Source organism: Leopardus geoffroyi, chromosome C3, assembly GCF_018350155.1.
Source record: "Leopardus geoffroyi isolate Oge1 chromosome C3, O.geoffroyi_Oge1_pat1.0, whole genome shotgun sequence".
NCBI lineage: Eukaryota > Metazoa > Chordata > Mammalia > Carnivora > Felidae > Leopardus > Leopardus geoffroyi.
Window position 1 is genome coordinate 56,059,089 of NC_059338.1, and position 26,553 is coordinate 56,085,641.

Here is a 26,553-nt window from a genome sequence, read left to right on the forward strand (position 1 = left end):
AAAATTGTGTTCCTCCTTTCTCATTGCCAAGTAGTATTCCATTGTGTATATAAACCACAATTTCTTTATCCATTCATCAGTTTCTACTTGGCAATGAGAAAGAATGAAATATGGCCTTTTGTAGCAACTGGATGGAACTGGAGAGTGTTATGCTAAGTGAAATAAGTCATACAGAGAAAGATACCATATGTTTTCACTTTTATGTGGATCCTGAGAAACTTAACAGAAGACCATAGGGGAGGGGAAGAAAAAAAAAAGTTAGAGAGGGAGAGAGCCAAACTGTAAGAGACTCTTAAAAACTGAGAATAAACTGAGGGTTGATGGGGGTGGAAGGGAGGGGGTGGGTGGGTGATGGGCATTGAGGAGGGCACCTGTTGGGATGAGCACTAGGTGTTGTATGGAAACCAATTTGACAATAAATTTCATATTAAAAAAATAAATGGTAGAATTCAAAAAAAGTAAAATTATACTATAAAAAAATTGTGTACATCCATGATAAATCTTAGATCCAAAGATAAACATATAAAGAGAATTAAAAATAAAAAGAACAAAGTATTACAGAAAAATGTGGTCTCCTGCCCCTTTCTTACAGATCTCTATCTCTATCTATCTCTATCATCTCTAACTATCTCTATCTATTTCTATCTCTATTTCTATCTCTATCATCTCTATCTCTATCTCTATCTCTAATCTATTATCTATCATCTATCTATAATCTATTATCTATTATGTATCTATCATCTATTATCTGTCATCTAGCTATGTATTTATCTATCATCAATCTATCATCTATCTATCTAATCAATCATCTATTATCTATCACCTATCTATCATCAATATATCATCTATCTATCTATCTACCTAATCAATTATCTATTATTTATCATCTATCTATCTATCTATCATCAGTCTATCATCTATGTATCTATGTATCTATCATCTATCAATCATCTATTATCTATCTAATCAATTATCTATCTATCTATTATCTATCATCTATCTATCAATCATCTATTATCTATCTATAATCTATAATCTATCTATAATCTATAATGTATAATCTATCTATCTATCTATCTATCTATCATCTATCTATCTAACATATATCTACTATCTTGCCATTCCACTGGCCTCAGAAGTGAACATGTAGTAAGAAATAGGTGGTGTAACCACCTATAGAGGCCTCTGGTAACTGATGACACTGCCAGATTATTTTATCTACTCTATAATGTCAAACTTAAAACTTTTAACTATTAAAATTTTAACTATGAAATCTAATAATACTTTTAAAAATAAAACTTTAACATTTAGTTATTTATTTTTGAGAGAAAAAGCATGAGTGGGGGAGGGGCAGAGAGAGAGGGGGACACAGAATCCAAAGTAGGCTCCAGGCTCCCAGCTGTCAGCACAGAGCCCGAAGCAGGGCTCCAACTCACAAACCATGAAATCATGACCTGAGCTGAAGTCATATGCTTAACCAACTAAGCCACCCAGATGCCCCTAAAAAGCAAAACTTTAGATTTATGCTGATACTCCAGAAGCTCATGTTATAATGGCAGTATTAAATTTTTGTCATGACTTTGGCTAAATATTTGAAGACTTTTCATTCAGCTAACGGTATATTTGATGTTCTACTCCTTGTTGGTATTATTTTGCTGCTATGTTTGTGTCCTTGTTGAGAATATAAATATGATGAGTTACTTCTTGTTAATTTTCATTATAAACCAGGTCTCCATGCTATGGAGGCCCAGGAACAGTACATATTGCCTAGAGGATCTGGCATAACACAAAAATAGAATTAATAGCCAAATTCCCTACTTGAGCCTCCTGCAAATGGTTTGTAGAGGTGGCCTGAGAATATCACAACTACTCTGCTGAATTTGCTTTTTGTTTAGATTTGAAGTATGTATTTTAAACCTTGTGTAAAGGAGAAGAGGAACTATGTCAAAATGTTTCAGGAGACAATTGAGGTTAGAGATGAAGACCATAGTTCTGGTTATGAAATGTTAGTGGAACCTAAAAAGAAATGATTAATGCTCTCTTTAGGTCATGGCATGCTTCTTAAAGAGGCTTATTTAAAAGCCTAGAAATAGTACTGCTTTACTGACTAATGCCTGCTGAATAGGGAAGTAGGAGGTGTGAAATTCTTAATTTTTAAATAGAAAAGTCCCCCCCCCCCCGCCCCGCCCCAGGTATTCTCAGTAACTTTCAACATCTTGGGGAGAATGATCATTGGATCCAAGCCAGGAAAATAGCAACAACCAGAATGGGAAGAGCAAGAAGCCTGACCCAACGGCAAAGCAAGCAAGGCTTCACGGGGGTTCCAACCGCTCTTGTCTTCATGGGTTTCAGGGTCCGGTCCCACTGGGTCAGGATGGCATTCCTGGCTCCTGGCCACTTCCCTGGGCCCACCAGCCTAAACTGGTATGGGCTGCAAGGGCCAAAGAAAACCTCCACAGCCAATTTGGGATCTGTGAGAAACAGCCATGGGATGTTGGGCTTTGCCCCAATGAAGGAGGCAAGCTCATCCATATAGTTAATATAATCTGTCAGCAAGGTGTTGCTGGTGCCAAACCTAGAGGTGGGAGAGGAAACAGGTCTGTGGATACTGAAGCTCTATGTAGGACGTCTCACAGTAACAAGAACAGGGGAAAATGCCTTACAGCTTTTTATCAGAGGGACTCAATGTCAATCCCTTGTGTTGGTAAGGGGACCTTGCTCATTTATTCTGTGCTTTGGTAGCTTTCCAAGAGACTTGCATACCGACCTCAACTGGACATTTCCCAAGACTGCACAGCAACTGAAAGGCATTTTTATCCCTGTTCATAAGTGGAAATTGTCTCTTGCTCATGAAGTTCATGCATGGCCACTGAGCTAATTAGTGACAGAGATAGGACTAGAGCTCAATTACCCTGATTATTCTCATTTGCTGACTCGTGTTCATTAGAGCCATCCATTTGGAGGGCATCCTCTGTATCTTACAGGATTTATAGACTGGAAAATAGGAGCCCACATTCATGCACTCCCAGACTCTTCTGATTTCTAATCCTTTCTGGGTCTTCTTTCTGTGATATATTGCAGGAGCCATGGAGGGATGGATTAGGACCGAGTACCATGTCAGGTGCAAAGGAAATCTTCCATAAATAGTTGTGGAATGGATGAAGTTAACTCATAGCTGTCGCGCTAATGACCTCACTCTGGACCATGTAAGACTAGAGTAGTTCCAACTATTCACATTTTTTTTCTATGGAAACCATAGACACTCTTTACAATAGATGCTCTTACCATTTGAGCCTTTCCCTCATTTTTTTATCAATATCATTCATCATGTCTGTTATAGAAGGCAAAGTGCAAGTTCCTAAAACAAAAGATAAAGGGAAAGATATGATAATAGTTAAATAAGTCTGGCATAAGATCAGCCTGCAATGTTTTCTTCTTAATAATGGGTTATGAATCACATCAGTATTTCCATTTTTGGGGGAGTCATTGTCTAGCAAAGTAAAATCTTGAGCCAATCAACAGGCGGTCATTTTGAGACAAATACACAAGTCATTTCCAGTCTTCTCAGAATTGAGGTGTCACATAATTAAAAACCAAGAGCCATATAGCATTTTATCTTTGTATCTTTGCTGTTAAACAAGTTAGAAGATGTTTAAAATCAGTTTCAAGGATTATATTCTAGTCTCTCAGCAGTATTTTTTAAAGAATGTTATCTGATAGTTTATAGCCAAAGGTAAATTGGCATCTCTTTTTTAAGATACAAGAAAAAAAAACTTCATAGGAAACTATCCTCCTTTGTCAGAAAAAGGAATTTCCAACACATAACATGTAGAATTTAGTCAAGCCCCAAGTTTCTCTCTGAAGAGCCAACAGTTCCTAGGTGAGATGGAGGATATGGATTATGCACAAGTCACCAAGAACATGGGCAAGCCCCTAGAGACCAGATCCGAGTTGGGACTGCTCTAGGATTTCAGGCTCATTCTGGAATAGTTAGCACACTTCTCTGAAACCCATACCAAAACATTCTTTTGTGCCCAGAGATACTTCAAATTTAGGGTGATTTCTTTGGTAATTTTGGGATCACCTTGAACAAGACTAGAATGCCCAGATCTGATTGCTCAGAAACATACCATGATTGCCTAACTTCCTGTTCCTGCAAACCTTACAGATAGGGTCACTTGAACAGCCTCTTTAGGTATGGCCTTGTTCCAAAACTTGGAACGTGTTCTGTCCTTGGGCAGAAGGAAGATCAAGAAGGAAGAGCTTCTGCTCAGTAGCCCACCAGCTACTATCATTGGGTTGCCTGTAACTGGCCCCTCTGTCCTGGTACTTGGGTTCCCCCAAATTGAATTATTTGCTTTATCATTCATTTCTCCTTAGGCTGAGTGTTTGCCTTGGATCATTGCCTCCTTTCTTCAGAGCCCAGATTACAACTTATCTTAACAGAATAAGTGTCCTACCCTCTAATGCCAGTCTCCCTGAGCCTTGAACCTTAAACCTTAAGCTTACTTTATTCCTAGTGGGATTTCTTGTCATCACCTTCCTGGCTGCTGCCTCACTGGTGCAACATTCACACTGCAACATATTTCTGCCTTGGATGAAAGAGTGAAGGAGATTTAAAGAGATCACTGATATGCATGACTGCGATGGTGTGGATGACAGCCTGGGGGATGAAAGATGTCTCAGTATACCTAGTGGAAGGTTCCAACCTCCTGTATAAAAGAACATTTAAATTCCAGCATGTCAAGTAGGACTGGAAGCCTTACATAGGGCTTCAAAGGAAGTAGGCCTGCTAAAATCTCTTTCCAGAAGTTTTATACCTCTAGGACCAAACAAACTTTGCACATTCAATTTCTTTAACCATGGACTTTTGGTTTTATGATTTGAATCTTCGCACGACTGCATTTAAACCTTAGTGGGAATCTGATCCTTGTATCTTCTGCTGGAGGATGCTGACTGCTTTCCATACCTGACCCCAATCAAGTTTGTTGTTGTTATTATTACTTTTTAATACAGGAACTCAGTATTTCCCTACCTTAGAGACTGGTCATCTACTACATCTAGGACTTTCTGCTTCTAATGATCCATTGCTTGTTCTTATCTGACACACGGCAGGGAAAAAGAACAAAAAAAACACTGCCTTTCCAGCAATCATAATTTCTTCCATGAGTGTGGATATTGGAAGCTGGCTGGATATTGGCTTGGAAACATCTCTTATGAACCTTTTAAGCAATGTCATTCTATTGAGTTTTGAAATCATAATTTTATAAAATTGTCATGCATTTAAGACCAAAAGCTCCGGTGTTCTTAAGTTTAATGAAAGTCAACCACTTTAAGGAGTTATAAATCACAAAATACTCCCTGAATAATATCTTGTACTATTGCATATGATAATCCAATGTAATATTTTTTAATTGCTTATAAAATACAATACTAAAAATATAGAATTATAGATTCAAAACCAGATGGGACCTAGAATTTTCCCCTTGTTATTAGGATGATTGTTTTCACAAAGACTCAAAGGCATTTTTATTGGCATCCATCATCCCCATTAAAGACCTTGTTTGTCTACTTACCTTTTTAAAAAAAAAAAGTTTATTTATTTATTTTTGAGAGAGAGACAGAGACAGAGAGAGAGAGCATGAGCCAGGTAGGGGCAGAGGGAGAGGGAGAGAGAATCCTAAGCAGGCTCCTTTCTGTCAGAACAGAGCCCAACATGGGGGCTGAACTCACGACCATGAGACTGAGACCTGAGCTGATATCAAGAATCGGATGCTCAACCAATTGAGGCACCTAGGCGCCCCTGTCTACTTACCTTTTACAACTTTTACTGCCCAACGAGCTTGCAGGTCAACTGTGGGAATGGCAGCCCCAAGGGACTGGACCAAACCAATTATTCCCAGGGTTGGCTTCTCCAGTGAAGGAGGGAAAATGTCTTTAAACAAGGTGATCTCATTGTTTCTGCTCTTAATGATAGACTCATCAAAGAAGGGGTAGGCATAACCATAGCCTGTTGCAAAAATGACACAGTCGATGGCTTCAAACACTGTCCCATCCTCAAAAATGGCCGAAGTCTCTGTGAATTCTTTGACATTAGGCTTAATGGACACTGTGCCACACAGAATGCAGGCTGGGAGCTCATCGTTAAACACAGGTTCTTTCCTCAGGGTTCTGTATGGAAAATAGAGACAGCCACTAGAACCTCTTTGTTTTATTGGTCCATAACAATTAATTAATAATCAATTAAGAAGGAAGGAGAAAACTACCTAAGATTTTTTTCTTGTGCCATGGAGTGTCACCAATATGACTGAAGAACGAAACTGAAGTAAGGCAATGTTGTGAATTAAGAAAAGTTGCCTTTTGCCACTCCTTTCTCTGTTTCCTGTGATCTTTTCTCTCCCACAGAGCTCCAGATCTCAGAATTAATCACCCGGGCCCTATCCCCTGTGAAAGCTTTGTCAGGAAAGATCCTAAATCAGAGTCCGGGGGTATTTGGATTTTTTTCTTCACTTCTTATTAGCTGTGAACCTTGATCAAATGAAAGTTTCTTAATTTATCTTGCTTCATCTTTCTCATCTGGAGCAGCAGTAACTGTTATGCCCACCTCGGGTCATTGGGAGATGGAAATAAGACAAAGATCCTGGCCGAGTTTCTAATAGAGGGTGAGGTATGAGCCTCCTGCTCTTGTCAAGGCCACCAAGATCCTCAAACTGCCAGATCCAACGATCCATTGTCACTCGTCATCTTACTCAACTTATCAGCGGCGTTGGACGCAGTTGATGGTTTCCTCCTTCTTGAAACACTGCCTTCATTTTGCTTCCAGGTCATCACTCTCTCAATTCCCTTTCTATCCACCTGCTATTCTTTATTAGTGTCTCCCACTGAACTCTCCTCTTCCTGACCTCTCTCTGAACAACGACATGCCCCAGGACTCAGCCTTCAGACCTTTTGTCTTCTTCATCTACATTCACCTTTCAAGAGATGTCATCTGGCTTCATTTCTTAAAGTACTATCTATACTCTGGTGAATCTGCATTTTTAACTTATGGTTTGAGTCTTTCTTGTCTTGTGTATCGCAAGCCTGCTCAACATTCTTCTACAATGATGACTCACAATGACTCATAGGCCTTTCAATTTTGAGATGTTTCAAACTAAACTTTGCTTCTCCCACGGTCTTCCACATCCCATAAAAACTGTCAACTCCACCCTCGCATCCTTGCTCAGTTCAAGAGTTTGGAATACATCTCCGAACTCTTTTCTTGTTCTCACATCTGTTAGCCAACCTAACAGAAAATCCTATTTGGGTTTACCATTAAAGTATATCCCAAATCTGACCATTTCTGAGCACTTGCTGCTAACAAGCCTAGTCTAAGCCACCAGCCACTGTCATCTGGGTTTTTGACAATAGCGTCTTAACTAGTCTTTTTGCTTCCTTCCTTGACCTTCCTCTATACACTGAATGATGACCACAGGTCCAGAGTGATTTCTTCAAATTAACTTGGATCTTGTCAGATGCTTGTTATGGCTTCCCATTGCATTTAGAGTAGAAGCCAGTGTCTTTACAATGGCTTACAAGGTGCAATGCCATCTGGCCATTTTGATGTCTTTTCGTTTTATTTCCTACTACTCTTACTCTCCCCATCCTCTTTTCCTCATGGAGAGAAGTCCATTGAACACGCCAGTTTGTTGAACATGGCAGTCATGGCCCTGAAGAGGCAATGCCCTAACTGTTTCCTCTGGAATACTTTCCCCCAAACACTCCCCTGGCTCAGTTCCTCAGCTCCTTCAGGGATTTACTTAAAAGTCCCCTCCTCAGTGAGGCCTCCTCTGGGAATGCTGGCAGCTCTCCCCATCACCTCTGCCTTCTTTGTTCTTTTCTTCATAGTACACATCAGCATATGGTCTTCTGCTATCTATCTCCTGTCTGTTTCCCACTGCCAAAAGGTAAGCTCGTGAAGACAGGGATTTTGAGTGTCTTTTCACAACTACAGTCACGGGGCTCAATATAGGACCTGACACACAATAAACTCAATAAATATTTGTTGAATAAGTTAACTTTGATGTAAACAGTTTATAATTTGGATTTTTCACTCCATCTCAAGGTAATTTCTTATGTGCCCGAGGGTTATATCTAGGGGGATATGATAGGGAAGAGTGAGGAGGAGGCTGAAGACACAGACATTGTGACCACATTGCAGTGGGAGGACTCCGTTAAGGGTGGGTGATGAGAGTACAGCACAGGGAAAGCCCTGCTTTGCTTAACTGAACTTTTCCATGAAGTGAGAGGCAGGAGAGCAAGGTGGCTGAGAGCGAGAAGCTCTGGAGTCAGCAGATCTGGGCTCATTTTGAATACTGCTTCTGCCTTCTGCCTATGGGACTTTGGCAAAGTTAGTAACTACATTGAACCTCAGTTTCTCATCTTTAAAATGGGCATTATAATAGAGATGTAGTAATTGTTGTGAGGATAAAATGAGATAATGCACATGAGAGCCTTGCTGGGCTGCATTAAGTGCTTAAAACATGTCAAATATTATCGTTACTCTAGGGACTAATTCTCTAGGGACTCTAGGGACGTGTATAACTTTCCAGCTGTGCAAATATGGGAGGGAGGATTGTGAAATGGGAAATAACTCCAAATGTTTGCAGTTCTTCATTCTCTGAAATGTGAGACATGATTGCTTCACTAATATTATTTTGGTTGGTTTGGGAGTTACAACAACACACATTGTGAATTGTTGACACTGAAATGCAAGTAACAGGCATATCATATTTAACTCTGCTTTACCCATTTAAAGGCATCAAACCATAGTTCTCATGCTTGAATTTTGCATTCATTTTCTTCTTGTACCACCAGTCAGAGATGGCTTTTGGCAAGTTGTTCTTGAGGAAGGTTTCAAATCGATTGACAAACACCATGTCCCATGGATAACCATCATCCCAGACCCGGCTTATCACCCAGGAGCCACTTCTGGAACTGATGATGACCTTAAAAAAACAGCAATTTTTAACCATTAGAGTAGTGACTGTTTGTAGTGGGTATTGTGGTGTGTCCCTCGGGTCTGAGGGGAGTTGGGGAGTTGTCACAGCAACTAGTGTGAGTGTTGTCTCATGGCTTTTGGCTGTCAGCCCTCTTTGAGAATTGCTTTGGTTGAAAAGAGGGCCTCACCCAAAGTCTTATGCCCTTTCTGTATTTCTTGCTTCAGTGACTGTTTGATACCTGGTCTCTCATCCCAACTGGGGACAAGTCAGAAGTGTAGCTTTGGAGTAGTGTAAAGGGAAGCATCCTTCCTTTGGCTCTCTCATCTCCCAAGTAAATTTCCTGCGTCTTGTCTACATCTCAGGACCAACCACCCTGTCATCTCCTCTGATGGAGGTGCCCAATACCTAAATTCTCATCCCATTTCCTCTAGTGCTTAGCTGGTAACCATTGTCTACAACCAAGCAATTATGACCCCCGAATAGGCATTTCGACTTCAAATGCCTTTCCCCATCCTGAAAGAAGGCAAGAAAGACATCTGGCATCTGAAAACCATAGGCTCAAATCTTGGCTCTCCTACTTACTAATAATGTGATTTGTGGCAAATTCCTTTAACTTCTCTAATATTCAGTTTCCTTATTTGTAAGATGGAGATAATAGGTACCTGCCACATCAGATCTGTGGGAGAGCTAATGCAGTGTGCTAGCCATGCAGTACGACCACCATTGCCTGACATGGAGGATGTATTCCTTTCCTCCCCTTCTGTCATGATCATCCCTAATGATATAGTTTTTCAGGCATTTTTTTTTTTATCGGGGCACCTGGGTGGCTCCGTTGGTTAAGCATCCAATGCGTAAAAAGAATTTTTTTAAATGTTTGTTTATTTTTGAGAGAGAGACAGAGACAGAGACAGAGTGTGAGTGGGGGAGGGGCAGAGAGAGAGAATCCCAAGCAGGCTTCTCCCTGTCAGCGCAGAACCCGACAGGCGGCTTGATCTCATGAACCATGAGATTGCGACCTGAGCCGAAATTAAGAGTTGGCTGCTTAACTGACCGAGCCACCCAGGCGCCCTGCAAGAACTCCCTTTGCTACCTAATCAACCATATGACTCATAAGTATCCTTCAAGGACTGGTGTAGGTCTGCCCACTTGGTGAGGCCTCCAGTTCCATGATCAGAGCAGTTAGTTCCTGAATCACCGGGGCAGCCTTTGTCCTGGTGGCCTCTTGTGCTGTTGTTAGGTTGTTAGGCTTTCCACTTAACTCTTGAGGTTATGTTTAATTTATATCCTATCGAGGTATTATTTTCCCAAGCACATTTGAAGTTCTTGGAGGAGAGGGGACACAAAGTTGACTTCTCTGTGTCTCTATGCTGTCTAGTATAGTGCTTTGAGCAGGCAAATAGGAATATATTTTTATGCCATTTATCCTGTCATGACCTCCTTGCTTCACTCATGGCAATACCATCATTTAAAATAGACTTATGTTGAGGATGCTATCACATCAGTAGGCATAGCATCTAGAGAGAAGATTCCTGTCTGTGGGGGCGCCTGGGTGGCTTGGTGGTTGAGTGTCCGACCTTGGCTCAGGTCATGATCTCACAGTCTGTGAGTTCGAGCCCTGCGTCAGGCTCTGTGCTGACAGCTCAGAGCCTGGAGCCTGCTTCGGATTCTGTGTCTCCCTCTTTCTCTGCCCCTCCCCCGCTCATGCTCTGTCTCTCCCTGTCAAAAATAAATAAACATTTAAAAAAAAAGAAAAAGATTCCTGTCTGGGGGCTTCTAGAATCTTTCAAGGCTAGTAGGCAATGTTTGTTCAAACTCCTTCCTGTGACCTTATGGGCCCTATATCACCTCTACTCCATCTCCTCTCCAACCTCTCCTCCTACCATTCTTTTCCAGACCCACTGAGTTGCAGCAAAGGGGTCTTTCCTCAGTTTCTTGAGACTCTAAGCTTCTTCCTGCTTCAAGACCTTCTTCCTGGAATCCTCTTCTTCTTTTTTTTTTTATGTGAAATTTATTGTCAGATTGGTTTCCATACAACACCCAGTGCTCATCCCAACAGGTGTCCTCCTCAATGCCCATCACCCACCTCCCCTCCCTCCCATCCCCCATCAACCCTCAGTTTGTTCTCACTATTTAAGGGTCTCTTATGGTTTGCCTCCTTCCCTCTCTGTAACTTTCTTTTTTTTTTCCCTTCCCCTCCCCCCTGGTCTTCTGTTCCTGGAGTCCTCTTCTGACACTGAGCCCCTTCCTCAACTTTTAGTCCTCAGCTTCAATGTCATCAGCTGAAAAGAGCCTTTCCACTCTTGTCTGAGGCAGCTCACCCTGATTATCCACTCTTACAGCATGCTTTTTCTTTCTTTACTAGCACTTTTCACAATTTTCAAATTATTTGTGCATTTACTTCTTTAATGTCTGTTTTCCACCCTAGACTCAGTTCTGGGGTGGGTGTCATGCCTGTTTTGTTCACCACTTTCTCTCCAGCACCCAAGCCAGTGCGTGGTTAAGCATTTGTTGAGGCACATAGTAGGCCCTCAACAAATAACTATGGGGATGACCGTATGCATGAATGACTATAGAACTCGGTATTGCTGAAATCATGTTTAAATGCTTTAACTCCTGCGGCGCTTGGGTGGCTCAGGCAGTCAGGCATCTGACTTCGCTCAGGTCATGATCTCACGGTTCGTGGGTTCGAGCTGACATGTCGGGCTCTGTGCTGACAGCTCAGAGTCTGAAGTCTGCTTCAAATTCTGTGTCTCCTTCTCTCTGCCCCTGCCCCCACTGGCACTCTGTCTCTCTTTCAAAAATAAACACTTTTAAAGAATTAAATGCTTTGACTCCTTACCAAAATCGCAAAGTAGATTCTTTTTATCTGTTTTATTTATCTTTATGAGAAAACCGACACTTGGAGGGATTGAAGGACTTGACCCAAGAGTATCAGAGTCATGACCTTAACCCTACATCCACACTAGCTTTGGAGGAATTGATTAGACACCTGTTAGACACCAAACGTCCTGAAGAAGACGACTGTTGAATGACCTCACTCCCTGCTGATGATCTGCCTTTGTCAGACCAAACTATTGAAAACCTCACCTGTTGTGGAGGGAAGGTGAGATAAAAGAAACGCTACTTAGTCTTCCTGTCAAGAACCCTGTGCACTGCTGCTTCCCCTGCCCCCGGTTTCCTAACACGTCTTTCCAGTGGTAACTATTTCTGTTCCTTTAAAGATAGTTCCCCGAGTACCTGAGAAATAGTACCTGTTTAGCTGTGCGGCTGAGTTCTGTGGCAATATCACAGCCCGAGTTTCCCAGGCCAATCACCAGGACTCGCTTCCCCTTGAATATTCCTGGTTCCTTATATTCCCTGCTGTGGAAGCATTTGCCTTTAAAAAGTTTTAGTCCTGAGTGAAAAGTGGGAAACATATGAGTCATTTGGTTTCCATTTAAAAATCCGCTATAAAAGGCTTGTAGGTGAATGCAGTCAGAATGATATGGAACTTCAACACTCCAGGAATATTACATATAATAGAAGCATATGTTAATTTAATCATATATATATATATATATATATATATATATATATATATATATATTTAAAAAACATGATCAAGATAGTCATTCGTGCCAAATGTATAGATGGCAGCCTAAATTTCACCCTTACCTGGAAAGGACTCTTTTGGTAGGTTGGGGTACACGTGGTGTCCAGAACAAATTAATACAGCATCAAAGACAGTGGATTCTTTTTTACCATCCCTTTCAGTGGTAACATCCCATTGGCCGGTGACTGAGAAATCGGGACGTTTATTTACACTAGATACGAGTGTCTAAAAGAAATAAAGACAGACTTCTTTTTTATGCTAACAGTTAGATTTGGCACCAACTTGATAGAATAGTATGGAAAAAAATCGTTAACATTGGATTAGGAAAAATACTTAATTCATTCTTAAGGTACATATTATGAATTTATTTATTTATTTATTTATTTATTTATTTATTTATTTATTTTTATGGAACGCTTCACGAATTTGCGTGTCATCCTTGCGCAGGGGCCATGCTAATCTTCTCTGTATCGTTCCAGTTTTAGTATATGTGCTGCCGAAGCGAGCACCATATTATGAATTTAAAATTCAAGAAAATCAAACATTAAATGGTAAATACATATTTTTGTCCTCACATGGCTTCTTGTGCATAACCAATATATTCTGCAGACCAGAGTGACTCCCCTCTTGGAGATATGATGTGAATTTAATCACAGCTTACAACTGGCATGTACCACACATACTGAGTAATCTAGTGGATGATAGTTTTTGTTTTGTTTTTTTTATTTTTTTAACGTTTTTTATTTATTTTTGAGACAGAGAGAGACAGAGCATGAACGGGGGAGAGGCAGAGAGAGAGGGAGACACAGAATCAGAAGCAGGCTCCAGGCTCTGAGCCATCAGCCCAGAGCCCGACACGGGGCTCGAACTCACAGACCGCGAGATCGTGACCTGAGCTGAAGTCGGACAACCGACTAAGCCACCCAGGCGCCCCAGGATGATAGTTTTTGTAGTAACAACTACCTCCTAATATACCTCTTCCATTTTATTTTTTAATATCATTGTTGTCTTGGAGTGAAAGATACTGTCTATATTCATAGCATAAGTTCTCAATTTTAGTGTGCACAAGGATTCCCTGGAAAGCTTGTCAAAGTACAGACTCCTGGGCCACATTCCTAGATATTCTGAATTAGTAGGTCTGGCACAGGACATGAAAATTTGATGTTCTGACAAGTTCCCAGGTGATCTTAATGCTATTTGGCCCATACATTGAGTCGCACTGGATTAGATTATCAATAAATATTTATTCACAGCTGAATGGCTGCCTGTTGGTTGGTATGTTTCCTCTTCAAATTTTTTTTTTTCAATTCTTCTGGTTATATTGGAAAGAGAATCTCTATTTGATATGAATTGTTCTTTTTTCTTTCTTTTTTTTAAAGTCGGCTCCACATCCACTGTGGGGCTAGAATTCATGACCCTGAGATCAAGAGTTGAATTGTTCTTATCAACTTTATTATGTATAGCATCTCATTCATATTAAACAATATGTCTACACATATCTGTATAATATCGTTGTTATTTATGAAATATAAGAAAACAAGCACTTATAAATTCATGAGGTCTTGCATATCATTTGTTTAGAATAACTCTGGGATTATGAATTTATTTATGGTTCCTTTTTGGGTTATATCTTCTGTTTGTTGCAGCTGGTTTACAGAAATGCAACTGATCTGTATATATTGATCTTATATACTACCACCTTGCCCAATATTTTTATATTAATTGCTATTAAACCTAGTAATTCATCTCTAGATTCTTTTGGGTTTTCCATATAGAAAGTCATATCATCTGTGATGAATGCTGGTTTTTTCTAGTTGTCATTCCTTTTACTTATTTTTCTTTACTTGCTGTACTGTTTCTTAAATTTCTTAAGACTATTGAAAAGAAGTAGTAATAATAAGAATCCTTGTTTTGTTCTGGATTTTAAAGGAAATGATTCCAACTCTGCACTTTTTAGCACAGCACTGTCCAGTAGCAATATAACACGAACAACATATGTAATTAAACATTTTCTAGTAGTCACATTAAAATAGAAAAAATGTATAATTTAATCCAATCTATCTGATGTTTTGTTGTTTTAATAAGTAACCTACGTAAACATTGTTAATAGGTATATTATATTCTTTTCCATAATAAGACTTTGATATCCAGGGTGTTATTTTATGCTTCTAGTACATCTCAATTTTGGGCTAGTGATTACTATACCGAACAGTGCAGATTTAAGATGTTTGTATGTTTCCATGGGTCAAGAAAATTCCTTTCTAATCTTAGTCTGGTGAAACTTTTTTTCTTTGCTTTTCTCTTTTTCTTCCTTTTAGGTAGAAATAGATGTTAAATTTTACTTTTCAGAATTTGGTAAATGTATGGTTTTCTTCCTGTAACAGGGTTTTATACTAAATTACATGTTTATGTTGCATGATATTAAAATTCTCTGTATCCTTAGCCCAAACTTATCTCAATGAAGATAGTTAATTTTTAAAAATATTTTGCTGAATTCATTTTTGAAGGTTTTTTTCCCACCAATTTTCATGGGGAGCTATGCCTATAATTTTCCTATTTCCTATTAATCTTGTCTGCTTTTGATGTCATGGTTATAATGTCATGGGATAAGTTTGGAAGTCATACTTTATTTTTTAGTCTCTGGAAGAGTTTATAAAATATTGAAATAGTTTCTTCATTGTAAATTTGGAACTACCTATAGAATATTTTTTTAATGGGTAAAATTTTAGTTTCTGAGTCAAAAGAACTCTAAGTTACCAAAGGACTATTCAGACTTTCTACTTCTTTTTATGCGAGTTTTGGAAAGTTTAAAATAAAAAATATTTTAAAATTTAACCAATTTAAACATTATTTGGCAATGCTTTTATAGTTTTCTTATTATATATTTTTTTCATCTGCATCAGTTTTATCCATTGTTTTTGTTTCTAATATTATTTGTTTGTATCTTTGTTCCTTTTTCCTCAAACTGTCAGCTATTTGTTTTTGTTTGTTTCTTTATTTTGTTTGTTTTTTTTGGCTTTTCGAAGGATGAATTTTCTTTTTTTTTTTTTTTTTTTTTTTCAACGTTTATTTATTTTTGGGACAGAGAGAGACACAGCATGAATGGGGGAAGGGCAGAGAGAGAGGGAGACACAGAATTGGAAACAGGCTCCAGGCTCTGAGCCATCAGCCCAGAGCCCGACGCGGGGCTCGAACTCACGGACCGTGAGATCGTGACCTGGCTGAAGTCGGACGCTTAACCGACTGCGCCACCCAGGCGCCCCATCGAAGGATGAATTTTCAATCATCATAAGATGTTTTTAAAATTTCATTAAGTTCTCTTTACTACCTTGTTCATTCTATGTCCTTTTGGGCTTATTCTGTTTTTCTTTTCCTAATTTCTTTATCTTGTTAGTTTTTCAACTTTCTTATTTTCTAATATAATCATTTAAGCTTATAATTTTCATTAAAGTTTTGGTCTCTACGCTTTCCACAGTGTTGATATGTAGAATTTAAGTTATCATTCAGATCTAAATATCTTAAAATTTCTATTTTAATTTCTTCTTGACCCATAAGTTGTTTAGAAAAAAAGGAGTTTTTCATTTATAAATTCACGGCTGTTTTACATTTATTTTTCCCTTTACTGATATCTAAGTTAATGGCATTTTAGTCTAAATGTGGTATGTGGTATTTTGTAAATTTCCAATGTATTCTCTAAATCTGGGGTCAGAGAGGCCACACTCTTAAAAATGTTGACAACCAAGGGACACCTGGGTGGCTCAGTAGGTTAAGAGTCTGACTTCAGCTCAGGTCATTATCTCATGGTTTGAGATGGTCATGATCTCATGGTGAGTTCGAGTCCTGCGTCAGGCTCTGTGCTGACAGCCCAGAGCCTGGAGTCTGCTTCAGATTCTGTGTCTCCCTCTCTCTCTGCCCCTCCCCTGCTCATGCTCTGTCTCTCTCTCAAAAATAAATAAAAAAATTTTTTTTAAATGTTGACAACTAAGAAGGAGATACTGAAAAGAACGAGTAAGAATCTGATAATAAATATAGAATTCCTCACAGTTATGCCCCGATCTAATCTTTTGATAGCATCTTACCTTAAATTGTATGTATTTCAGGAGGTTCTTTTCCTTGGCAAATACAGTGATATATTCCTGGATCTTGTTGTTGTGCATAAAGTTAGGGAAGTGATCGGGATATGGGAAGTCTGGGAAACACATCATCTCTTTGGAAGAGTTGGTAAAGACAGACTGGTAAATACTGGCCCTGCCTTCCTCTGCATGGTCCTGTAAATGTATAGTTTCAAATGAAAGAGAGTTTGTAAATAGGTACACTTACCATGGTCATGGCCAGTTCCAAATAATTATCACTCCTTTAAGTCACCTTTACCCACAAGTAAATTCAGGAAGATGAGGAATAAATTAACTTTATTTAAACAATTTGACATCAATCAAAGGAACTTACAATATGGAGAATATATATTTCTTAACATCTTTTCTAAGGGACACAAATTTTAAATTTAATTATGTCTTTTTAGGAATATATAATGAGAATCAAAGAAGGGGAATTTCTGATACATTATGATATGCATTAACTTTGAGGGCATTATGCTAAGTGAAATGAGTCAGTCATAAAAGGACAAATACTGTATGATTCCACTTATATGAGATATCCAGAGTTATCAAATTCATAAAGACAGAAAGAATAGTGGTTGTCTGGGGCTGGGAAGAAGGAAGAATGGGGAGTGATTGTTTAACTGGTACAGACTTTTAGTTTGGGAAGATTAAAAAAAGTTCTGAACATGGGTGATGGTATGATCATACAACAATGTGCATAAACTTAATGCCACAGAACTATGCATATCAAAATACATATCACTTTAACATTTCATGAGATAGTTCTGGTTAATTAGATCATAATATTTTCTCATGCATGTAGGGCATAGAAAACTTAGGTTATGTTTATAATAGTGTTTTCAAATGTTTTTAACCACAACCTGTAATTAGCAATATATTTTATATTGCGACACAGCACGCACACACACACACACACGCACACCAAACGTTTTATGAATAAATCATATCCAACTACTTGAATTGCATTCTGATATTTTCTAGTCATTCCATTTAAAAATGTAGTCTGATTCATCTTTATTTCATACCACACCAACAGGTCATAGTTTCCAGTCTGAAAAACAGTGGTTTAAAAAAAATGGAAGGGTGATATTTGGAAGATTGGGTAGAAGAAAAGAGAATAGAGACAGGAAAGAGGTTGATGTAAATCACCTAGGTCTTCAAGGTTATTCTGTGGGCTGAAATTCCAAGATTAGTATACCTCAGATAAAATTGAGGGGAACACTGAGGGCAGAGGGGCTTTTGTTTTCACATTTGAAATTTTGGTGAGATTTCACTTAGTTTAAAGGCTCTGCCTGCACCAATCTGATAAGGGGAGGTTGACACAGTAGTCAAGTAGCAGTGATTAGGAAGAGGTAGGATCTTAATTTAGTGCCCTTAAGCCCATTCAGTTTGAACAGAACATAGGAGTTCCCACTTGCTCCCAAAGAGATGCAGAATTTATCTGAGACTCTTAGCGGATAGTCTACCAGAGAGTTGCCATGGAGGGGGCTAAGTGGAATATGAATAGACAGCTATAGAGTGGACTCTTCGGGTCAGAAACTCAATGGGAAGACTGGAACTCAGGGAGGATCATTTGATGTGCTCATAACACAGGCAAGTGGGATTTAATCAGCAAGGAGGGCCACTGGCCTCTGACTAAGCTATGAGAGGCCAGTCTCCAAGTTCATTAACTACTGTGTTCAATTTAAGATTCCTAAAGGATAAGCATGAATGATAACCAAGCAAAACAGGAACACCAAGAGACTAGAAGGGCCAGAGAACAGTCCCAGGACTTGTGTTTGAATTTGAGAAAGTTTGGCTTTCCTCCACCCCAAGTCACATAAGTCCTTTTTCTCCCTAAGTCCAGATCCAATCTTGGAAAAAGCCAGAGGTTTTGGATGATCTGAAAGACTGAGTATTATCCAAAAGAGACCTGGAGATTGAGCTATGAAAACTTGGGGTACTCCTTTTGTCTTGGAATGCTTTTATGCTTCTCCCTATGAAATTTTGGATATTTGTTTGTTGTCCTATTTATGCTAGATATAAAAAAGTAACCTGAGCATTAATAGTCTAGTTAATGCTTACGGTCTAGGCTATTAACGAACATTAATAACCTCCACTAGTGCTTATGGATAAAACATGCAAAATTTCAAAAACTCCCAAGATGAGAGAAGATCTTCTAGGACAGAGCAAGGGTTTTAGGGTTGGTGATATGCTTCACTCAACAGTCTTACGATTGTTCCCTCAACTTCTAAATCATGTGGTAGGCAGAATTTTAAGAATGACCCTCAGTGTCCCTCATCCCTGTGTAGTCCTCTCCTCTTTGAGTGTGGGTGACACCTATAAATATCTTATCACTCCCATGACTACGTTGTCATGCAGGCTTCATCTAAACACATAATCTCTTTAAAAGCAGAACATTTTATTTGGCTGGTAGCAGAAGCCAGTTCAGATCATGAAAAGAATTCAGCTTGCTGTTCTTGCCTTTGAAGATGGAAGTAGCCACATACCAAAGAGCCTGACAGCCTTTAGGGGCTGAGAGGAATCCCCAATTCGTAGCCCGCAAGGAAACAAAGGCCTTCGCTTAACATCAGCACGAACCTGAGTTCAGTCACAAACGTGTATGAACTTGGAAGCAGGTTCTTTTCCAGTGCCTCTAGATAAGAGCCCAGTCCAGTCAACACCTTGGTTTTGGCCTTGTGAAACCTTAAGCTGAGAATCCAGCATACTGTGCTTCTGACCTACATCATTGAGGATAATAAATGGGTGTTGTTTTGAATTGATGAGTTTGCAGTAATTTGTTACACAGCAATAGAAAGCTAATGCAAGAGTAAAGGTGAGGTACTGGAGCAAGCCAATGTTGGGAAACATTAGGTAATGTTACACTAAGGGAGGAGTTTCATAGAATAAAAATAATGCAAACCTTTGAGACAGGTTGGGGGTGCTTTTGCAACTTTGGCTGCCCCAAGATAATCAGTCTTCCTGGAAATGTTTAGCTGGTTGGTGTTCAGTTTTTCTTAGGTTCCCCCAAAGCCCTGATTACTGAGAAAGAAGTTGCAACATCAATTAAATACGTGATTTGTGACTTGCTCTTTTTTTTTTTAAACTTAATGATGGATACCTTACTGTTCCCACTCAGTGTTATAAAGTGCATCTCAGAGCTCGTGTTTACAGACTGATTATTTTAAGTTGATCAGGTAGAAAGTTCATGAGAACTTTCCAGAGTTCTTATGGCTCCAGAGTCAATAATTGCATATTTAAATATACTAGGGTTTTTTTGGGGGAGTGGTCAACATCGAGCCAAACCCTGCTTATTTATGGAAGTAGATTTGTTCTTTTCTTATTACAAAAGTAATTCAAGCTTCTGATTAAACATGACAGATTATGTAGATACATTTAACTTTTCTTTCACCCAAAACTTTACTAAAAGCACTGTAGAAGTATCAGAGGTCTGAACTCACGGGGGGGGGGGGGGGGGGGGTGGAAAGAGAGAGAGAGAGAGAAAAAATTAAGAACAAACAAAACCCAGCAATCACATCTTGGAAGATACAATTTAGATGAATGATGACAACTGACTTAAGAAACCTAACAAAGCCAAAAGCTAAGCCTTGGTCAAATCAAATGGGAACCCAGGTCCAATAATGATATTATAAGACATTCAAGGTAGTCTTTTATTTCACATGTATGATTTCTCAGAGAACTACTGGAGGATGTACTCTACTAAAAGGAGAGAATAAATTAAATAGTAGCACAACAAGGGAAACAGGGTTGCCCAGGTAATGGCAAGGTGGCCTCGATGAGGGAAAGAAGATGGCCAGAAGAACTATCCTTGATAGTTGAGAGAAGAATTAAGCTGATGGACTCGCTGATATGTTTAAACATACTGGAAGGAGAATCATAATTCTGTGGGAGAGCGTGGGCGATGAATTAGAGACAGTATTTGTAAAATTAAACAAGGGATACAGGTGATTATTAACTCCAGTGAAAACAAAAAGTGTTCAAGAAAGAAAATGTAATCAGAATCCACTAAGTGGCTCAGCAATGACCAATGTTTCCATTATAACAGTATACACATGAAGGTTTGCTTAAACAAAAAGGATCATGAAACTATATGAAGAAGGAGATGAAAAATTTTGTAAATGGGGGTGACTTTTGTTCCACATAATTTAAAGGATTGCTGTTTGTACATAGCATCAAGTCATGACAAATTTTATAGGTGTAGAGGAAATTACAAGAGATGAGTGAAATGGGCAAAAATGAATATGGCGAAACAGAGAATTTAAATTTAGGCTAAAAGAGGCCAGTTATTACTATGAGTAAGGGAAGATCCAGTGTTTCCTGATTTTCTGACTTTTCAAAAGAAGACAGATTTCTAGATTTTTATGTAAAATATTAGATTAAAATCTTAAAAACTGTATAGCTAAAATAAAATAGATCAGCTGCAGTATAAAAGCAGCCAGTTTGCTAACTCTAAAATATATAAAAATGATTGATTTTTGTCTAGTAATTTTGTGATTTGTAGCTTTTGGTGAGGTTAGAAAGCTGGGTAGTCTCAACACAAGGAGAGACTAAACATTAAAAAAAAAAAAAATGATCCAGAGTAGAATAAATTCAGGGGAAGTGAACAAAGGGTTGTGTGACCAGAAAAAAAGAGCCTTTATTGATGAAACCTCAGGTCCAAATCCAGACAATTTACTGATGTATTGTTTGGGTATCTCCTGAGACAGAAAGAGATTTCCCCTAGACCTGTGGCCTAGTCCTAAAGTACTTAATTTTCTCAGTGATCAAAACAGGTGAAGGAAAGACATTACTCTGGCTTTAGAATGACCTAGGGAAGTGATCCAGGAAACAGCTACAAAAGTTTGACTGATCTGTACCATGATTTTTTCACACTTAACAAATGTTTGGATACCTCTCAAAGGAAGACAAAATGCTGAGAGAATATATAATGCTGACTTTAGAAACTAAAGGTAATGAAAATACAAAATTAAAATGACTTTATGATATAATTCCATAATATGAGTTCAAGGCATACAGCTGTAAGGCTTTTAGTGGTATTTGAGAAACATGGTAAGCGATGTTGTCATCTGCAATGTGGGCCCTCTCAGAGAGGTAATTAGGGAACTCTGAATAACCAATGTATTAGTTTCCTGTGTACTGTTATAAATTACCACAAACTCGATGGCTTACAATAGCAGGAATCTATTCTCTCACAGTTCTAGAGGCCAGGAGTCAGAAATCAGTATCACTGGGCTGAAATCAAGGTGTCCATAGGGCTCTGTTCATTCCAGGGGCTCTAGGGGAGGACTCATTCCTTGCCCCTTCCAGCTTCTGGCAGATGCTAGCCTTCCTTGGCCTTTTCAGGGCCTAGAGGCCACCTGAATTCCTTGGCTAATGGCCCCTTCCTCCATCTTGAAGGTGGAAGTCACAGCATAACATCTTGAAATCTCTCTTTCTGCCAAGGTGATCACATTACCTTTTCCCTTCTGTCTCTGGGTGTCAAATCTCCTCTGCTTCTCCCTTATCAGCATATATGTTATGGCATTTTCAGCTCACCCAGATAATCCAGAATAATATCACCATCTCAAGATTCTTAACTTAATCATATCTTAGTTTTCCTTATTAGGGACATTTGCAAGTTCCAGGGATTCGGATCTGGTGTCTTTGGGGGCACCATTGTTCACTTGTTCAGCCTACCACAGTCCACTGGCCCATGAAGATTCATATCTATCCCACATGCAAAATTCATTCACCCCATCTCATCACCCCAAAGTCTCAATCCATTGGAGCACTAAATCGTCCTGAATCTTATCTATATACCATCAGCTCAAAAGTCCCAAATCGCATCATCTAAATGATCTCAATCAGATATGGATGAGACTCTGGGTATGATCCATCTGCAAAATGCCTTCCCCTCTGTGGACCTGTGAACTAGAAAACAAGTTCTCTTCTACTAATGTACAGCAGTGAAACAGGCATTGGGTACCAGTTATAGATGTTCCCATTCCAAAAAGGAGAGAATGGGAGGAAGAAAGGAGTTACCAGTTCCAATTTTGAAGTCCAGTAGGGTCAATGTTATTGGGTTTCAAGACCTGGGAATAACCCTCTATGTTTCAAGATTCCAACCTCTGGGCCTGCAGTGTCACCCTCTGAGGTTTTCATCTTTTTCTTTTTTTAAAAAAAATTTCTTTTAATGTTTATTTATTTTTGAGACAGAGGGAGACAGAGCATGAGTAGGGGAGGGGCAGAGAGAGAGGGAGACACAGAATCTGAAATAGGCTCCAGACTCTGAGCTGTCAGCACAGAGCCAGATGCGGGGCTTGAACCCACAAACCGTGAGATCATGACCTGAGCCGAAGTTGGATGCTTAACCGACTGAGCCACCCAGGTGCCCCCTTTTTTTAAAAAATTTTTTAAATGTTATTTTCATCTTTTTCTTGAAGAGAAACATATGTTTGTAGCTGAGTAGTTTATCATTCTATGATGGCAGGATAAAATTTTAAAGGCTTTCTTGAGCAGCAAGAGATGTGGCTGCTCTCAAAGGCTATATCACCAGTGTCTATCTATTTTTTTTTTTTTAATTTTTTTTCAACGTTTATTTATTTTTGGGACAGAGAGAGACAGAGCATGAACGGGGGAGGGGCAGAGAGAGAGGGAGACACAGAATCGGAAACAGGCTCCAGGCTCTGAGCCATCAGCCCAGAGCCTGACGCGGGGCTCGAACTCACGGACCGCGAGATCGTGACCTGGCTGAAGTCAGATGCTTAACCGACTGCTCCACCCAGGCGCCCCCATCAGTGTCTATCTTTAGCGATGTTTTGCAAAGTAAGTTGGAATACAAGGATTGGTTAAGATTCCTGTAGAAATCCTGCCAGCTCAATAGGCCACATGCTGCACGCAGCGTTGTGCCACGCAGTTTACCGAGGGGTTAAGCACTCAGTCTGGAGAGACAACCAGCTTGAATCAGGATCTTGTCTGCCATTTACCAGCCATTTGCCATTTCCTTTCTTTTCTTTCCTTTTTTTAAGCTTCAGATTCATTTATAAAAGGGAAAAACTCATACCTACCTTATAGCGTTATTGCAAAGATTGAATTAAATGGGAAAAAGCATTTGGCATATAGAAAGTCCTCAATAAAATAGCCCTAAGAGTCAACGGTATGCTAATCTGAAGCCCTGTCAGCACATTTCATCAACATATATTAGGTGCCACAACGTTATACAAGATTAAGCAGTTTCAGTAATTCTTTACAGCGCAGAAAATATCTGTATTAATAAGAATAATTTTCATATCCTTATAATATTTAAAGAGTTGTCATAGACACTGTCTCCTTAAATGCAAACTTTTTTATTGAGGTATAAAATATATAATTTTAATTTATTTAAATTTATTTAAATATATTTTATTATATTTTATTTATTTAAAAATAAATATTTTATTATATTTATATATATTATATATATATATAATATATATAAACCATATGAATGGTTTATTGAAGAAGAAGACGAAGATGAAGACGAAGACGAAGAAGAAGAAAAAGGAGGAGGAGAAGGAGAAGGAGAAGAAGAAGAAGAAGAAGAAGAAGAAGAAAAAGGAGGAGGAGGAGGAGAAGGAGAAGAAGAAGGAGAAGAAGAAGAAGAAGAAGGAGGAGGAGGAGGAGGAGGAGGAGGAGAAGGAGAAGAAGGAGAAGATAGATGGAGTAGGCTTAGTGAGTGTTCCTAAGTTGGAGACAGTGAAGGAGCTGGGGCACAGGAAGGCCCTCACACCTGCTGTTATGGTTGCTAGGTGACACAGAAAGTGATTTAATGGCTACATAGAGGCATGTCTGCTGGCAGAGTCCTTATTATGAATGCACAGAGACAAAAGGATATTGAAGAACTTCAAATCAGTGTATCCTTTTCTTGGTTCTCCTATAACTGTCTCATTAATTATACGGTTTTGGCAAAGCCAGAGTTGGCACCTGAAACCTTAAAATCTGTGGTCTGAATCACTAAGTGGACCTTTGGTAACCTCAACAAAAGAATGGGAACAGTCATTGTTTTTTAAGTGAGGAACTCATGTGATTATATTACATAAATCTAACCAATATTTGCCCTCAGATTTTATTTCTGAGTGGCTCAGTTATTAATGGTTTATCAGGGGTCAATTCTGTACACAGAGATCCTCAAAGCTAGCCCATTATCTCATTTACTTCTGAAGTAAGCAAGAAACTTTTCAACCTGCTTCTAATGCTGTGTTTTGTAGATTCCAACCTAAGAGGGATTCTAACTGCAGGGCAGTTGGTTTGGAGGCCTGTTCTCCACAATTGTGTTGTCACACACTTCCCACCCCACTTCCTGGTCTGCTGCAGTGATGTCCCACTCACCGAGAATTTCCACAAGCCCCCAATATCTTCACTCTTCTCAAAGCAGGTGGGCTCCAGTCCTTCTTCCAGACAGCTTCTGATGGTGGCCAAGCCACTGACACCAGCTCCGATGATGGCCACTCTCTTTCCCATGGTTGCCTATGCAAAGACCCAGGGAACATTTCTAGCAACAGTATTGCTGAAAACTTTTTTTTTTTTTAATCACTCTTTGGCCTAATAAGAACCTTTGTTTTGCACTAAGAAAGCAATATTAAAAAAAAATAGATCAGAACCTTTTTAAGTAATCTAACTACATTTTGCATTTCTCTCTGATTTTTAAAGACAATGTTTTGTTCCAAAAAAAGAAGCACTTTGCTTTTAGTCAACTCCTCCAAATTAAGAGACTGATGGTGTAGTATATGTATTTATCCTTTTTGCTTTTGCCCTTTTGTCATTGATTTTCTACCAGAGACAGTGAACATGAGAAAGATAAGGAGATTCACAACTAAAACACATATGCACACATCAATACCCACAAACATGTATGTATATATGAATGAAGAAACAAATATGCACGTGTATGTGCACATGCACACACATTAATTTCTTTCTACTTTGACATAAGACTGAATGAGGAAGAAAGTCAGGGCATATTTATAGTTTAGTATGCCAGGCAGTCACCTCATTCCCCCCTACAATGTTCTTCACCTTCTCAATTAAAAAAAAAAAAAAGTCTGGTCTCTTATCTAACAACTTCCTTCCATTAACTGCCACCCCCAACCTCCATTCTCTTTTTTAAAAATTAGATTTCCTAATCTTTTCCTGATTCTGACACTATCTTTAGGTCTTACTATTACTTCTTTCTATTTTTTTTTTCTTTTTAGACAAAATCACATAGATATGCAGTGACATAGACTTGGATGACAAGAATCATGATTCTTAATTCTTAGGAAAAAAAGATCTACACAAATTAGATGTCATTCTCATTCTGGCCACATTTGGTATGAACTATAGATTCCCTTCTCCATTTACCCATCCCTCCCACCTCTCTCTCTGCCCACTATAATATCTTCCTTTTCCCCTTTTCCACCTTTTTCTTTACCTTCCCTTCTCCTCTGTGTTTCAGTCCTGTCCCAGGTGTTTGGGCAGTTTGGAAGGAAAAATGTTTTCCCTGAACTAGCACTCCATGGAAGCTATTGGCAAATGGGAGGAACTGCTTTTATTTATTTAATTTTTTTTTTTTTATTTGGGGGGAGGAACTGCTTTTAAAGAGGAACTCACTTAATGGCCCTCTTACCAATTCCCTGGGTGGGCTGGGCTCTGCCCAGTCTCCTGGCCACCTGGCACCTGCTTTCCCTTTAGTCAAGATAAATATAATCCACCGCTTACACTCCTGGATACTCTGCTGGGAGTCAGACACTTTTTCCCAGGTGACCGCAGTTTTCTGCTCTATTTTATTGTGTTTATCTTATTTTACTCAGTCCTAATTTTAGTGGAGGGGTATCTCATACTAGCGCCCCCTAACACTGTAGAAACTTAG

At 39.1% G+C, this 26,553-nt stretch overlaps 1 protein-coding gene and 1 non-coding gene across 3 annotated transcripts; both read right to left on the reverse strand.

The window, feature by feature from the left end:
• Positions 1–1,417: 1,417 nt before the first annotated feature.
• On the reverse strand, positions 1,418–26,233 carry LOC123585125 (dimethylaniline monooxygenase [N-oxide-forming] 3). Of its 2 annotated transcripts, none has more exons than XM_045452954.1 (9): positions 26,104–26,233; positions 25,035–25,172; positions 16,650–16,838; positions 12,633–12,795; positions 12,230–12,372; positions 8,785–8,984; positions 5,816–6,171; positions 3,286–3,358; positions 1,418–2,575 (listed from the first exon to the last, which is right to left on the reverse strand). In XM_045452954.1, the coding sequence occupies exons 2-9, from the start codon at positions 25,164–25,166 to the stop codon at positions 2,230–2,232; spliced, it is 1,602 nt and encodes a 533-aa protein (XP_045308910.1). In that variant the 5' UTR covers positions 25,167–25,172; positions 26,104–26,233; the 3' UTR covers positions 1,418–2,229. The 2 variants fall into 2 exon arrangements, with proteins under 2 accessions (XP_045308910.1, XP_045308911.1); XM_045452955.1 differs by lacking the exon at positions 26,104–26,233 and adding an exon at positions 19,591–19,709 and having other exon boundaries at positions 25,035–25,146.
• On the reverse strand, positions 12,973–13,079 carry LOC123587154. The gene has a single exon (XR_006707193.1). It is a non-coding gene; the product is annotated as a U6 spliceosomal RNA (small nuclear RNA).
• Positions 26,234–26,553: the final 320 nt, after the last annotated feature.

Excerpts from the sequence above, each read along its gene's own strand:
- LOC123585125 (XM_045452954.1), bottom strand. The coding sequence starts at position 25,166 with ATGGGAAAGAGAGTGGCCATCATCGGAGCTGGTGTCAGTGGCTTGGCC. Across the intron at positions 6,172-8,784 it reads GGTTTGATGCCTTTAAATGG|AACCCTGAGGAAAGAACCTG; the intron begins GTAAAGCAGAGT and ends TTTTCCATACAG. Across the intron at positions 2,576-3,285 it reads ATGAGGGAAAGGCTCAAATG|GTTTGGCACCAGCAACACCT; the intron begins GTAAGAGCATCT and ends TCCCACCTCTAG.